Consider the following 16,220-nt stretch of genomic DNA (forward strand, 5'->3'; position numbering starts at 1 on the left):
TGTGGAAGGAATAGGCGCTACTTGGGCACATCTACACAAACACTTTGCAGCAAGCTGGGGTGTCACTCTACCCCACACAAGCCTGCCATGCTCCGAGTGACCTTGTGGACCCTGCTACTACACACTAAATGTTCCCTAGTTTGCTTTGATCTACCCTGCTTTAAACATGGAGATAGATTTACACCCCAGCTTGCTGCAAATTAAATGTTTGTGTAGACAAGACTATGAGCAATATTCTATTCTCACTCTTTAACTTCTGTTAATGAGTGAGAGTTCTGTACAAAAATCAAGGGATGGTCCTATATTTTCTGTGAGGCCAAAAAGCAGTGCTAGAGATGTGCTAAGACAGATAAATACTGTTACTTTTATGGGGTCCTAAGGCCCATGAGACACTTGGCCTTGTAGGGGTGCAAAAGTCCCAGAAGACTTCATCTGTTTGTCAAGATATTTATATGGCCCTCATCATTACCATAATATCTGAATGTGTAAGCTTGCTTTGCATTGGGATCGCCTAGTCTTGGAAGACTGATTTGGCATGCAAAGGGTGGGGGACATTACCCATTCCATGGCAGAGAATAGGAGATTTGACAAGAGGACAAAGAAATCATATAAATAGGTCTAGTCCTTACTTCCTAAGTAGCCCTACTTCCTAATTTTATTAGATCCTCTGGCAAGGAGTTCCACAGGTTGACTGTGCGTTGTGTGAAGAAATAATACTTCCTTTTATTTGTTTTAAACTTGCTGCCTATTAATTTTATTTGGTGATCCCTAGTTCTTGTGTTATGAGAAGTAGTAAACAACACTTCCTTATCTACTTTCTCTATACCAATCATGATTTTATAGACCTCAATCATATCTCCCCTTCGCTGTCTCTTTTCCAAGCTGAAAAGTCCCAGTCTTATTAATCTCTCCTCATATGGAAGCCGTTCCTTGCCCCTAATCATTTTTGTTGCCCTTTTCTGAACCTTTTCCAATTCCAATATATCTTTTTTGAGGTGGGGCGACCACATCTGCACACAGTATTCAAGATGTGGGCGTACCATGGATTTATATAGAGGCATCATGATATTTTCTGTCCTATTATCTATCCCTTTCTTAATTATTCCCAGCATTGTGTTTGCTTTTTTGACTGTCGCTGCACATTGAGTGGATGTTTTCAGAGAACTATCCACAATGACTCCAAGATCTCTTTCTTGAGTGATAACAGCTAATTTAGACCCCCATCATTTTATATGTATAGTTGGGATTATGCTTTCCAATGTGCATTACTTTGCATTTATCAACATTGAATTTCATCTGCCATTTTGTTGCCCAGTCATGCAGTTTTGAGAGATCCTTTCATAGCTCTTCGCCCGGGTCTTAACTATCTTTAGTCATTTTGTATCATCTGCAAATTTTGCCACCTCACTATTTATCCCTTTTTCCAGATCATTTATGAATATGTTGAATAGGACTGGTCCCAGTACAGACCCCCCTGTGGGACACCACTATTTACTTCTCTCCACTCTGAAAACTGACTATTTATACCTACCCTTTGTTTCCTATCTTTTAATCAGTTACCAATCCATGAGAGAACCTTCCCTCTTATCCTGTGGCAGCTTACTTTGCATAAGAGCCTTTGGTGAGGGACCTTGTCAAAGACTTTCTGAAAATCTAAGTATACTATATCCACTGGATCCCCTTGGTCGGTCCACAGCTTGTTGACACCCTCAGAGAATTCTAGTAGATTGGTGAGGCATGATTTCCCTTTACTAAAATCATGTTGACTCTTCCTCAACAAATTATGTTCATCTATGTGTCTGACAATATTGTTCTTTATTCTTCACTTCTTGCTCCCCCACCCCTTTTTTAGCAGTGAAACTGGGCTAGCAACCACCTCCAGCAAATGAGCTCTTTAAAGGGTCTCCCTAATACTGCATTTGTATGATTTGTGTAAGTATCTGTAGACTCATTGTTTAAAAACCTGCCTGTAATAAGGCACTTAATTCTGCTGGTGTTTTGGGGCTCTATTCTGCCCCACCCCCAATATTCATGAGAGGTCTAGTGGTCCTAATTCACACACATAGGCCATTGACTTCAGTGTGACTACCTGCTAAAGAATTTGCAGAATTGGACCCTTTCATGATTGCTTAAGACAATTTTAATGCATTTTTGTGTGTGCAAACCTTTTTATTTAAAGGTTATTCATGAAAAATGTATATCTTGTGTTTATGAGACTTTACTTGCTCTTTCGGTGACTGAGTCTGTAATGTATGTAGTACAGGATTTAGACACACTGTTTGTAGATGGGCAAGCAGTTTACAAAGACCCTTTAGAGGTATTGGGCAATTTAAAAACAGATGTTGACTTCAAAGGCTATTTCAAAATGTAGCACTTGGCTACGTTTTCTTTAAAACGTACCATAAGTCCTAATTATATTTTTTAAAAATTAAATGTAATTAAACTGCTTCATAAACAAATCACTGAGCAAATTTCATCTGAAACCTGAGCACATTTGAGTGTTGTAAGTGGAGAAATATTTGGTGTGAATGGGAATTTTGACTCCTGCGCTTCCCTTTGCTCCACCAGCCTTCCTTATAACGTTTGCCCCGCTGTGCCAGAGCTCCTGGAAGCACATTATACTTTTTAAAAACTAGTCTTTGTAGCACCAGCATCATCCAGAGCTGAACCCCACAAACCCTTCTTGCGGGGACTCTCAGGGGAAGTTCTGAAGGCGGGAGGCCTCCCGGCCTGGGGGCTGGCGGCCGGCCCGGGGCTTCTCTGGCCACGGAGGGGGCTCGGGAGTGGGGTTCTGGTGGAGGAAATGGGGTTGGGCAGTGTGATGGGGGCTCTGATGGGGAAACGGGGGATTCGGACAGTGTGAGGGGGCTCGGGCAGAGGAAAGGGGGCTCCAGTGGGGAAACGGCATGTTCAGGCGGTGTGAGGGGCTCGGGCGTGGGGAAGGGGGCTCTGGTGGGGAAACGGGAGGGTCGGGCGGTGTGAGGGGGCTCGGGCGTGGGGAAGGGGGGGCTCTGGTGAGGGAAATGGCGGGTTCAGGCGGTGTGAGGGGGGCTTGGGCGTGGGGAAGGGGGCTCTGGTGGGGAAAATGGGGGTTGGGTGGTGTGAGGGGGCTCGGGCATGGGGAAGAGGGGCTCTGGTGGGTTCAGGCACTGTGAGGGGGCTCGGGCATGGGGAAGGGGGCTCTGGTGGGGAAACGGGAGGGTCGGGCGGTGTGAGGGCTCGGGCGTGGGAAGGGGGCTCTGGTGGGGAAATGGTGGGTTCAGGCGGTGTGAGGGGGCTTGGGCGTGGGGAAGGGGGCTCTGGTGGGGAAATGGGGTTGTCGGGCGGTGTGAGGGGCTCAGGCGTGGGAAGGGGGCTCTGGTGGGGAAATGGCGGGTTCTTGCGGTGTGAGGGGGCTTGGGCGTGGGGAAGGGGGCTCTGGTGGGGAAATGGCGGGTTCAGGCGGTGTGAGGGGGGCGTGGGCGTGGGGAAGGGGGGGCTCTGGTGAGGCAAACGGTGGGGTCGGGTGTGTGAGGGGGCTCGAGCGTGGGGAAGGGGGGCTCTGGTAGGGAAACGGGGGTCGGGCGGTGTGAGGGAGGCTGGGGTGTGGGGAAGGGGGTCGGGCGGTGTGAGGGGGGATCGGGCGGGGGGAAGGGGGGCTCTGGTGGCGGAAATGGGGGGGTCGGGCGTGGGGGTGTCTGGCGGAAGGCGCGGGCCTATAGCTATCTGCACCCCTCCCCACCCATCTGAAGGCAGCCCCACCAGGCAGCGTGTGGCCACCGCGGCTCCTACGTTCCTTAGCGCCGCTCCCCGCAGGCTCTTTGGGAGACTACGGTTCATTCATTACCGCCGGTGCCCGCACGGCCCGGTAACGCTCGGCCCCCAGCCCGGCCGGCGGGAAAGGGCCTGGCCTGAGGGGCAGCGGCGCCTCCGAGCCCCCGGGCAGCCGGCTGCCATTTCAGCGCCGCCTGCAGCTCCGAACCCTCCATTTTATTTGTAATTCCGCCTCGTGCCCGCTCGCAGCTCCCGTGGCTCCGGATTGCCTCTCGGAGTTGCCTCCCCCGCCCTCCCCCCGCGACACACACAGCGCCATCGCAGCTCGCTCGCTGTAACGCCAATGGGCCGGTTTCTCTAGCTTCTCCCCCACCCCATCCCCCCACCCTACCCCACCCCGCCGCTTGCAACTCCATTGCTTTCCCAGGCATGAGAAATTGCAAAATGGTCCGGGTGGCTAGTGTGCTGGGGCTGGTGATGCTCAGCGTGGCTCTGCTGATCTTATCCCTCATCAGCTACGTGTCCCTGAAAAAGGACAATATCTTCACCACTCCCAGATATGCCAGCTCGGGGGTGCCCAGAATGTACATGTTCCATGCTGGATTCAGGTAAGTGCCTGCTGTTTCTCGCTCCGTTTTAAGGCGGGTGGATGCACACGGGAGGGCGGAGGGGGGGAGTCTTGCATCTTGGCTCTCCCCGTTCGCCCAGGCACCCTTTGAGGGTTGCTTTTAAAACGAAACAGCACCCTGCGAGTCAATCGATGTGCTCGCTCTGCTCTGGGCTTTCGCACCAGCGGCCAAAACCACAGGGCCCCTTGGTCTGTGTGGTGGGGAGGATGCTGCTGACTGACCTGGGGAAAGGCTCATGTTAGTTGATGATCATGGTGGCTCCACGCCCGGTTCATATATATTCCAGGGGGCGAGCTAATGGCGCAGGCGCCCTGGTCCCCTGGATTGAGGTGGGGAAAGGCTGGGAGTCCCGTCCCACCCCCACCCCCCCCAGACGTCTTCCCTTGCAACCCTCCCCCACTTTGCAATTTCCCCCACCAGGGAGATTCCAGCCCCGGGTCCAGCGCAAAGCCACTCCCGGCAGAGGGCTCCAGGCTCAGGGCACAAGATGCTCTCTGGACCCCCAACACCCAGAGCGGTTCCCAGCTCTCCTTCCTCCCCAGCCTGCTGTTCTTCAGCTGGAGAGGGAGAAAAGTGGCTCAGATCCCCATCTTGCATGGCGCTTTGGAGTCTGCTTTGCACTTGATGGGGTACCGAGGGGACCACACTGCAGCACCCCCGGAAATCCGAGGGGTTGAGCCCGACGAGAGGCGAACGGGTCTGGGTCATATCGGTGGGGCTGGAACTCCTTTCAGAAACGCTCTGTGCTGGCTGATGCAGTCCGTGTGCAAAGCCCGTTGCATCTTCTAGGGGACACATGAAGAGAGATTCCCTTCCCTTCCCTACCCTACAGTGCTGAGCTTTCTGAACAAGGGCAACCTACAAGCCAAATCCCTCAGAGAAATGCGGGACACTGGTGGAGGGGAAGGAGACTTGTTAAACTGCTGGAGTTTCTGAGGCTTGGGGGGGTGAGGGAGAGAGAGAAAAGAGACATGAAAGCAGAATAAAATGAACAGGCAGAACCCTCTTATCATAATAACCCAGGCCCAGGGAGCGGGGCTGGCTGCTGGAGGCTGCCTGCTGGTCGATCGCTGTCCGTGGTGCTGATTTACGCTCTGAACCTGCCCATCTATTTGACTTCAATTCCAGCACGGTAATATTTTTGACGGCCATTTTATGAATTCTGCAGTGCACAGAAATGTGTAAAGTCTCTCTTCCCCTCCGTTCAGATTGATTTAAACAGGGAGACCAGACTATGACGGGGGAAATGGAGATTTTGCTCAGTTAGTTCCCTGGCCATTAAGTCATCCGCACTGAAACAGACAGAATCTTTAAACTCAGCCCTGAACAATTTGTTAATTCCGTGTGTGTGTACATGCGTGCGTGCTCGTTTTTCAGGTCCCAGTTTGCACTGAAGTTTCTGGACCCTTCATTTGTACCAATTACAAATTCGTTGACACACGAGCTGCAGGAAAAGCCTTCCAAATGGACGTTTAATAGAACAGCATTCTTACATCAAAGGTGAGAGAGAATCAAACCAAGGGACTGTTTTGTTAGGCATGGGGCTCTAGTCTAGCCCCATGTAGTGCAATTATCCTTCTCCCTATGTATGTACCTGTGGTTGGTGTATAGTTAGAAAATATAATCAGGTAATTATAAATACTGAACTCTGAGTAACTTGCCAGAACTCTTGAGACAAAGAGTGAGTCCGAACATTTCCCAACAAGGTGAAGTGTTTAAAAAAATATACAAAATAAAATACATCACTGTCTTAGGGTAATTTATTATTTCATTAAAGAACAGAAGCTGTTTTACAACAATGGAATATTATTGTTATACTAATGGGATGTGACCAGGTTTATCAAAATGATAATTAATTTGCTATTATTTCAAGAGAATTTAAAAAAAACTTTACGAATCAATATATAAAATATCAAATATTATATTCATTAAAATACACAAAATTGTTTTAGTGAAACTTCTCAGCCAATTAGCAGCCAGTAATTCTGTAAAAATGCAGACTAGGTCTTTCTTTGTAACCATAGCTGTTTCTGGTTGTCTAAAACATGGGGAACATGATGGAAACATTTCTGATCCAATTACAATTAATTCTTTCCATAATGATTTTCATCTCAACTTCACCAAATTCCATTTAACAAGATGACAACATGGCAATGGAAATTATTCCTCAGTTCCCTTCATTTCCTCAAAACTCAACATTTGCAAGAATTTAATATTAGGTGAAATGCCTTTTAGTCTATCATTGATGCTCTTCTTCAACTTGTGATACTAATGCTGGTGAATGGTGGGCCAGTCTTCTTTCTTTCTTTATGTATATATGTGCTTAGCCATTGATCTTCAGTCAGTGGAGATTTCTGCTTAGAGATTGATGCCACAATCTGGGTCAATAACATGCATCCGAAGAAGTCACGAAAGCTCATGCTAAAATAAATTTGTTAGTCTTTAAGGTGCCACAAGTACTCCTGGTTTTTTTTGCGGATACAGACTAACACGGCTGCTACTCTGAAACCTGTCATTATAAGAATACAAATTTTGCCTGAAAATTGCCCAGTGTTTTTAAAGGCTAGATTGTGGCTTGGATTACACAACCAGGCAGAGAAGTAAGAACTTTCTTAACATCCCTGTGCAGCCCACCCACTCTTGGGTTTTGGCACAAAGGAGAGAGCTGAGCAATGTGTCCACTAACTGTTTCCTTGGAATGGGTAGGAGAGGTGGTGAACTTTGGCTCCACTCCCTCTACTCTTTGGTCTCTAGTCAACACAGCAGATGAGGCAGTGTGGAGCTGTGGGAAATAATTTGTGGCTGGTATAGCTCAACACTAAATTACAACCCTTCAGGGGCCAGAGAGGAAATTGTGGTTCTTCCCTGGGGTGTTCCTGGAATGACATCGCAATGTGCCACCACTATGGCCTGTGCTCTTGCAGCACAGTCTACCCTTAAATAAATAGCTCAGCTGCACCTCTATGTTGATGTTAGTTAATGCCTCAAGATCTGCCTTGCATTTGTCTGTTAGCAATAGACGATAATTAGGGTACCCACTGGGATTCCATTAATGCTTAGACATTTGAGGATGGCGAGCTGGAAGAGAGGTTGTTTGTTTTTCATAAACATGAGCAAATAAAGCAGTAATGGTTCATTTTCTAGTTTTATCCACTGCAGGCGAAATTCCAGAGTGTTTTTAGGATTCATAATAGCCCTTTTAAAAATTCCAGTTTGCTTGTTCAAATGAGCTATTACGGTATTATGTTTACATAAGGGGAGACAGTCGAATGTCATTTGTTTTGTGACTCAAAGCTTCTTAATGAGGTACAAGAAGCACTTGTATTAAAAATTTAGCTACATTACTGTTAATACAATTGAATATTCTTGACTGCTTCATTTTGTTTTAAGTACATCTTGGCATATGAGAGCTATCCAGACTCACCAAAGCACTTCAGTTCACTACCATGGGTGAAATTTACCCCTATCCAGAGGATCAGCACAAGGCCCAGGCATTGACCTCAAGTTAGGGTTTAAATAGGATTTAGTCTTTTTGCTGAGGCTCTGCACAGCAGTGAATTTCATCCCATGTAAACAGTACACAGTTACAATCATATGCCTCAAACGTAAGAATTAATCAAGTATTATAATGTTGATATTATTCTGGGCCAGATCCTCAGCTGATGCAAATCAGCACCGTCCATTAAAGTCAATGGAGTTATGAAGATTGAGGATCTGGTCTCACAACTCTTGTCAGTTCATATCCATTTGAAAGCTGTTGCATTGCAACCCTCAGCTGGAATAACTTTACTCCAGTTGTTTAAATAAAACCAATCATGACATAAGAAAGAAAACCTCTATTTTGTATAAAGGAGAGAAATATAATGAAATGTTTTATTTTGGTTTTTTGTATTTTATTTTAGGCAAGGAATTCTCCAGCATGTTGATGTAATAAAAAATTTTTCTTTGACCAAGAATAGTGTTCGGATTGGACAGCTGATGCATTATGATTATTCCAGCCATAAGTATGTTTTCTCTATTAGCAATAACTTCAGATCACTGCTTCCAGATGTCTCACCTGTCTTGAATAAGCATTATAACATTTGTGCTGTTGTTGGAAATAGTGGAATCCTTACAGGGAGTCAGTGTGGACAAGAAATAGATAAGTCTGATTTTGTTTTTCGTTGCAACTTTGCTCCAACTGAGGCTTTCCAAAAAGATGTTGGAAGGAAAACCAACCTTACAACCTTCAATCCCAGCATCCTGGAAAAGTATTACAACAATCTTTTGACCATTCAGGATCGCAATAACTTTTTTCTAAGTTTAAAAAAGCTTGATGGGGCCATTCTTTGGATCCCAGCTTTTTTCTTCCACACTTCAGCAACTGTTACAAGAACATTGGTTGACTTCTTTGTTGAGCATAGAGGGCAATTAAAGGTCCAGCTGGCTTGGCCAGGAAATATAATGCAGCATGTCAACAGGTTTGTATTTTTCATGTATTTCCCTCATTGAAACATATATCACTAATCAACTACTTTATTGATTTTTCATTTACAATTCACCTGATGTGCAATGTCTAAAGGTTAGAACCTAATCCTGCTCCCATTGAAGGCAATTGAAGTTTTGCCATTGACTTCAATGAGAAGCACAATTCGTCCCTTAAGGTGAAATTCCCCCCATGCAAAAGAGTAGCACAAGGTCAACGTGGCATTTAATTCAGCATTACTGGGATGTAAGTGGTTGCATGGGTTTTGTGCTGTCCCACTGCACAAGGGTGAATCACACGATGAATATAGCACTAGAGCACCATCAACCTTTGCTGTAAGTATTATAAGCCAGCCTATAGCCAGAGTCATCATATAAACAAGGTGACTTGACATAAGCAGGGTTGCAGTTCAGAGTAGTTTAAATTCTAGGCACTCTTGTTCAGGTTGAAGACTGTAAATACAATGCAATAATACTGGCATAAGTAGTGCATAGCCTTGTAATGGCTGTCTGCACAAGGGTTAATTTAACCCTAAGACCATGATCCTGCAGTTGCCTCCACATTGGCAAACAGAAGCCCATGTGTAGCCTAGATGGTGTCAATGGAGTTCTGCAAAAGTGAAGGGATCTTTCTGCAGACAGGGAATACTTTGCAGTATTGGGGACTAACAAACCAATGTCCTAATGGGCACCATTGCAGAGAGGCACAAAAAAATATGTGATAAACTTGTGCAAGGATAGCGTTTTCAGTAACAGTGTTATACTCATGCTGTTTTAATAAGGCCTAACCTGAATAGTAACCCTAATATTATTCATATGATCACTTATGAATATTGACATTCTCCACCCACCATCCTGATTTCTTATAAATGGTCATATACAGAATTTGTACCTGAATCAGCCTCTGCTTATTATTTCACAGGTACTGGAAAAATAAACATTTGTCACCCAAGCGACTGAGCACAGGTATTCTTATGTATACCCTTGCTTCTGCAATATGTGAAGAGATCCACTTGTATGGGTTTTGGCCATTTGGATTTGATCCTAACACCAGGGAAGACCTCCCATACCATTACTACGATAAAAAAGGAACAAAGTTCACTACCAAGTGGCAGGAGTCCCACCAGCTGCCTGCAGAATTCCAGCTGCTCTACAAAATGCATGGTGAAGGACTAACTAAACTGACTTTGTCACATTGTGCCTAAGAACTTAAAACTTGAAGTGCCAAATGATTGTTTAAAAAGTGCCCAAAACTGAATTAAACATTCTTTAAAATATAATTCTAAAAAAAAAAAGAAAAAAACCTAAAATATTTTCCATAATATAAAGATGCTTTTTAATCACCCTTATCACAACTCATCAAAAGGTTTCAGCATATTTAGCAATGCAGAAGTGTTTATCAAAACGTACCAACACTATTCATGGACCAGGAAAGTTTAAACTATTTAAGATAGATATTTTGCATTTATAGATATGCTACTAAATACATGTTTTAAAATATTTTCATATATACATATATATATATTTTAACATTACACTAAATGCCTCTAACCTCCAAATTTTAATGTTCCATGGAGATTAGAATTAGAACCGTTAGTTTAAAATATTTTGCTTATCTTACAGCTATTACTATTAGCAGTGAAACATACACATGTTGCCATGGCTAATTGGAGAAAGCTAATTAACATTTTCATTTACTATCAAGTTCTAGTTCTTTAGAACGGACTCTGATTTTCACAGCTTGCATATCATCTGTGGTCTTCTATTTTACATTTTCCTAGGAATAGTATTAAAGTGATGGGCCTTGTCATAGCTAGATACATAAATTGTTCTTAGGTTACTTCAATGTTTTAATTCAGTTTGAGACAAATCCTAGAGGTGGACCCATTTAAATCAATGGGAATGTTGAATTAACATCAGTGTAACAGAATTTGGCTATTTGATTTTAAAATTAATGTATCAAGATTATTAATACAATTTAAAAAAAAAATTCTATTCCGTTATGAGGAGACCCCAGGCATCCAAGGAAGGGCCCTTCCTAATCCTATCCAAACATCCCCAAAGGGGGCTGGCAGTGATTTTAGGAATATAGATCCTTTGGAGGAGGAGCACAATTTGTAATAGTCTCTTTGACCTAGGCTCTTCTATTTCTAAACTCCCCTTCATCAGTGTTGTTGCTGCACTCCCAGTCTTCACAAGCCTAACCCACATATTCTAAAGCCACTGCAAGAAACAGATTTTCCACTTCATGGTCCATTGCACTACCAACCAAAGCTCTAGTCCTGCAAAGAGTTCTGTGTGGCCTCTGGAGTCCACCCATGCAGATCTCATTACAGCATCAGGGCTCAAGATTTAAATTAGATTTTCACATACATTGTTTCTTTTTCCTTTTAGTGCTACTGTACCTCAAGCATAGTTATTCTATGTGTTTGGGTCACTGTGATACATTGTGTTATGTTCCAAAAGTGGCATCCATATTGGAAATGCTATACCCCATCTTGTTGTTCCCTCCTCATGTCCCCCTAAAAAAGATGTGCAGAAACCAGGGTAACCATTACATTGCTCCTGGACAAGTGTATATAGTTGTCTAAAAAAAAAGTGTAATGATGAAATGTAATTCGACAAAAATCTTGGATAGGTTTTTTATTTGGGAGCAGTGAGGATAAGCTCAATGCCAACAAACAGATTAAAATTACTGGCTAAAATTTTCAAATGTAGGTGCCAAAAGTTAATCACCTAATTCCATATGTAGGTAAATAAACATTCACTGAAGTCCATGGGAGATGCAGATTTCTAAACCACTTTGAAAATCAATCAACTTATGTAGGGATGTAACTTTTGGGGCCTAAGTTTGAAAATGTTGGCCATTATGTCTCAGGCCAATTGATTCTAATATTTTTAAAATAAAACCATTATACCTTAAAATATTCTAACAATTTTATATTATTTTGTATGGCTTTAAGTGAAGAATAACTAAGCCCTGAGGTATCTGTGCTAAAGATGTAAAACATCACACATGCTGCTACCTTAATTTTTCCAAGATTCTTTATCTACAAAGTAGAAATAGAATTTAAGAAAGGAAAACTCCAGGGTAATATAAAGAATGTTCTAATCAGTGAGGAATGTTCTCCCTCCTCCATGGAATCCACTGAAACCTTTGCACCTTGGCTCGAGAGGGCCATGGCAGGACTGGTGAAGGATGGAAATGGGGACCACTGCTTTATTTAGCATACTCCCCTAAGCATCCATGGTGAAATGCTGACCCTAATGAACTCAGTGGGAGTTTTGCCTTTGATTTCAATAGGAATTTCTCCCTCAGTTCTTTCCTGAGTGAAAATCTGCCTGAGAGTTAGGGTGAAATTCTGGCCCTAATCAGGTTAATGGGAGTGTTAGCTCCATTTCTAAGCTTTCACCTCTCTCAGGATTCCCATGTGAGGGGAACATGGAGCCACCTTGCAACAACTTTAAAAAACTCTGAATCCCAATGCCTCTGGTGGAAAAGCAAATTCTATGTAGCTGACTTTGCATCATCAAACTCAGTCCGTGCTATGCAGTGTTCTTAAAGTGGTATTTCCACCAGTGAAGGATTCACTGAATGGAGATCCTGAAACAGCAAGAGTTTTGAAACCATTTTCAAAATTCTTCTTTGATTGGTGGAGAGGACATAAATCACCAAAAATTTGCTGGTTTTGTTTTGTAAATAGAAACTTAAAACTGAAAGTGTTCAGGAGGAGGTTAGCCTATATCCAAACTCACAGAGTATAGAATATGCCATCATGGTGTTAATGGATGACTTCACGCTCTCCTGTTTAGAAATCACATTATTGCTAAAGTTTCTTGCCCAGTTGTGTAAGCCTGCATCTGCTTTCCTGATATCTTTGTCTGTCCTGCTCGGTATTCTTAAGAATTCACACACTAGAGTATTACTTATTACAGGTGTTATTATTAAGTGGCCTGATAGTGGTGAGGTACCAATGTATCGTGGCTCCATATGATTCATTATTGCTTTTTTATTTATTATTTGCATTGCAGTAGCATGTGGGGTCCCCAGTCAGGGATTAGTTCTCCATTGTGCTAGCCACTGTTCCAACACAGGACAAAAAGACAGTCCCTGCCCCCAAAGATCTTACATACTAAGATATACAATACCTAGGTTAAGGAGCTAGGGCCCAGCCCTGCAAACCTCTACCTTCGGACTAGTCCTAGTGAAGTCAGATGAGTAAAGGTCTTCAGGATTGGACCTATCCCTTGTAACTCCTAATCTGCCATGTTACACTGTGGGTGTGATTGCTATGGTACTCCTGAAGTCCAGTGGGATGTACAGACCACTTTCTTCTAGCCATGGAGTGGCATTGCTGTGTCTTTTGGGAGAAATTGCCATATGATGCCTTGCAAAGTGAGGTGTTATTGTGACTAAGGAAAGAGTGTGGGGAGTGTTCTATTAATTTAAATGGAATAGATGGGTTAAATGTGTTAGCATAATCCAGTCACTGTCCAATATTAAACAGTGTTCAACAAGGTTTGGGGTTTGGTATACAGAAACCTCAGCCTGCTTAGTACCATGGCAACCACATTATTACATATTCCTTTTAACCTTTTATTAAAGATACAGCAAAGAGAGAAAAATAGTTAAAGGATGCAAAATGTAAAGTATTAAGTAAGGTTTTCATGTTAACAACATCCCTTGTTCCCTTTCCCTTTAGCTGAAGAGAATTTTTAGAAGGAAGAAAAATCTTTGTTTGATAGTCATTAGATGGTACCAAAAATGATGATAATTGTCCTTTTGGGAAAAAATTGATGAAGATCGTTGAGATGGGCTAGAGCTGTTGTTCCTGATACTATTGTTAAAGTTTGAACCTATTTCATCCCAGATAGTGTCTGGGATTCGCTGGAGCCACGTAGAGGTGGTGATATGTTCTGGGTCTCTCTCTCTCTGGCCTGGTCTGGTCAGGACATCTCTCAAGATCAGGATGATGAAGGCCCAGGAGATGGTGGGTGGCAGCCATGATGGTGAAGTTTGCTCCAGTAGCAATTTTTCTCCCCAAAGTCTTTTTCTTTTAAAGACCCCGAAAAGGAATAATGGGTGGAATAGTACATCCTCTCATTATTTCATCCACCAACTAGGCCTACTTCTGGCACAACAATTTTGGTTCACTAATTTCTGGTTCCACACTTTTCTTGCTTACACACAGGATCTTAACACAGTCCTTGAGTTATATCAGTAGGCCTTTTTGTATGGACTAATTCAGTCTTTCTCCATTTTGTACCTTTTCCCATCCACATTTGTTGCTACTGTGACATCTTATGAACTTACACTGACTTTTTACAGTGGAACTCACAATTCAGGTAAATTTGTAAGCCCAGTTATCGCAGCTCAGGGTGCAGAGAGAGTAAGAGAGGAGCAACAGCCCAAGAATTAAGTTCTGAGCAATTGTCTTTTTCTGGGTGCCTGTGTCTAAGGAAGGTGAAAACATTATTTACATATTTTTCAAAAAGGAAGAATGAGAGTTATGAAGGGTAAGGTTCTGCACTAATTATTAACTAGGTACGTCAATTAATCTTTTCCAATGTACTTTACTATTGGATTGTACAGTATGTGTGTGTTCACTGTGGAAGTTAAATCCATTCTTAATTCACTGCTATGTATAACAGAATATTCTTAGTCTAATTTAATATACACACACAGCCACCAATACACACCTAATTCTATAAACATTGTATCATATTTTGTACAGTGTGGAACTCAGTCACTGGAGAACAGGAAATATTGCAGGAAGGTTCATAGTTGGTAGCTGGCATTTTAGTTACGTGACGGATTATTAATTTAAACAGTGGGAAACTATAATTTTAATCTAATTAAGTAAATATGAACAATTAGCATCATATTTGTTTTAATGCTGAGGCCAATATGTTGTATATATTTTTCAGTTGCTGGCTCTCAACAATAAGAAATTATATTGGCCAACAATGTCAATGTTTGGCTACTGTACATTGTTTACATAACATAGTTATGTGCAAGTTAGGTACATAGTTATGTACAAGTTTAGATTACTAATGAATTTAATTAGATGTAATCACAAGCAAATATGCACTCATCTAAATGAATGTCTAAATGAATGTTCTTTCCATCCAATCACATAGAGCATCTTCAAGAGACATTTTCACAAAGGGGAGCAATCTATTTAGGGCCAGATTCCAACACCTTTATTCTCGTTTAAGATCACCTTACTGCATGGGTTATTCCACTGTCTTCTTTTCATTGACTTCAATGGGAATACCCATGGAGTACGGTATTACTGAATCTGAATAAGAATATCAGAATCTTTTCAAATGTAGTGGACCTTCTTATAATAAAGTCATCATTTTTTCACAGTGCAGCATCACTCCAAGGAGGAATTCTCTAGATCCAAAACTTTATCTGGTACATTTCAGTGTATTGAAATAATTTCAGCTCTAAATCCACTTCACTATGGGGTCCCATGCTATCAGAGTTCACCATGAATTCCACTATTTAGTATAGTGGCAACATTTGGATCTGAATCTCTATTTTGGGTTGGTGTCCTGATCTGGAGTTTTGTTCTGCACTGCTCTACCATTTCCTGTTCAGAAAGTGGATTTATTTCTCCAGTAGAGCTAGTCAGAAAAACTTCAATGGACCCATTTTCCATTGGAAAAAGAGGTTCCACTGAAATCAAAATGCTTCATAAAATTGTGTTGAAAAAAAAAGGAAAAAAGTTTCTAAAATGTTAACATGTCCCATTTTGACATTTTCAGAACAAAATGTTTCAGTTTTTCCCTTTGAAATGGTGTTTGTTTCAATTTTATATTTTGTATTATATATTACATATATATTATAATATAATATAAAGTAAAAAGCCAAAATTGAAACAAAACATTTCATTCAGCCCCAATTCTTTTTTTTCTGAAATTTTCTTCTGCAAAGAATTCTGAAATGTTCAGATTTCTTTCTTTATCAGAACAACAACAAATGTTGAAAACTCAAAATCCTGTGTAAAGTGGAAATTCCAGTGTCCACACAGCTGTAATCTCCAGCTTTTTTTCTTATAATTTTGCTTGCTATTATTTTCATCTGAGGACTGGATTCTGTTTCTGTGCCTGCTCTTTTGCACCCACAAAATAAATTGCAAGTGCAAAAATTATGGGAACAAACGACTCTGTAAAAGGGAGGTCACTCTTCTGAAACTATATCCCTAATTGTTGAAGGAAGTAGACTATGGAGTTGTGCCACTTATACCAGGGCTGAATTTGTTTAGTTTAAACAATGTTGCCTCCCTTACAGCCTGTTTCTCTCTCCCCACTCTCCTTTGCAGTGAAGTTATGGTACTGTAGGACGAAAGTCTCCTCTCAGAGATA

The 16,220-nt window shown here is 42.3% G+C and overlaps 1 protein-coding gene across 1 annotated transcript; it reads left to right on the forward strand.

Annotated features, from left to right (window-relative positions):
• The first annotated feature begins 3,909 nt into the window (after positions 1–3,909).
• ST8SIA3 (ST8 alpha-N-acetyl-neuraminide alpha-2,8-sialyltransferase 3) lies at positions 3,910–10,397 on the forward strand. The gene is made up of 4 exons (XM_039542762.1): positions 3,910–4,361; positions 5,760–5,882; positions 8,285–8,842; positions 9,769–10,397. Exons 1-4 carry the CDS (start codon positions 4,183–4,185, stop codon positions 10,049–10,051), a joined length of 1,143 nt encoding a protein of 380 aa, XP_039398696.1. The 5' UTR covers positions 3,910–4,182; the 3' UTR covers positions 10,052–10,397.
• Positions 10,398–16,220: the final 5,823 nt, after the last annotated feature.

Source organism: Mauremys reevesii, linkage group 6 (genome assembly GCF_016161935.1).
Source record: "Mauremys reevesii isolate NIE-2019 linkage group 6, ASM1616193v1, whole genome shotgun sequence".
Lineage (NCBI taxonomy): Eukaryota > Metazoa > Chordata > Testudines > Geoemydidae > Mauremys > Mauremys reevesii.

Excerpts from the sequence above, each read along its gene's own strand:
- ST8SIA3 (XM_039542762.1), top strand. The coding sequence starts at position 4,183 with ATGAGAAATTGCAAAATGGTCCGGGTGGCTAGTGTGCTGGGGCTGGTG. Across the intron at positions 5,883-8,284 it reads ACAGCATTCTTACATCAAAG|GCAAGGAATTCTCCAGCATG; the intron begins GTGAGAGAGAAT and ends ATTTTATTTTAG. Across the intron at positions 8,843-9,768 it reads ATAATGCAGCATGTCAACAG|GTACTGGAAAAATAAACATT; the intron begins GTTTGTATTTTT and ends ATTATTTCACAG.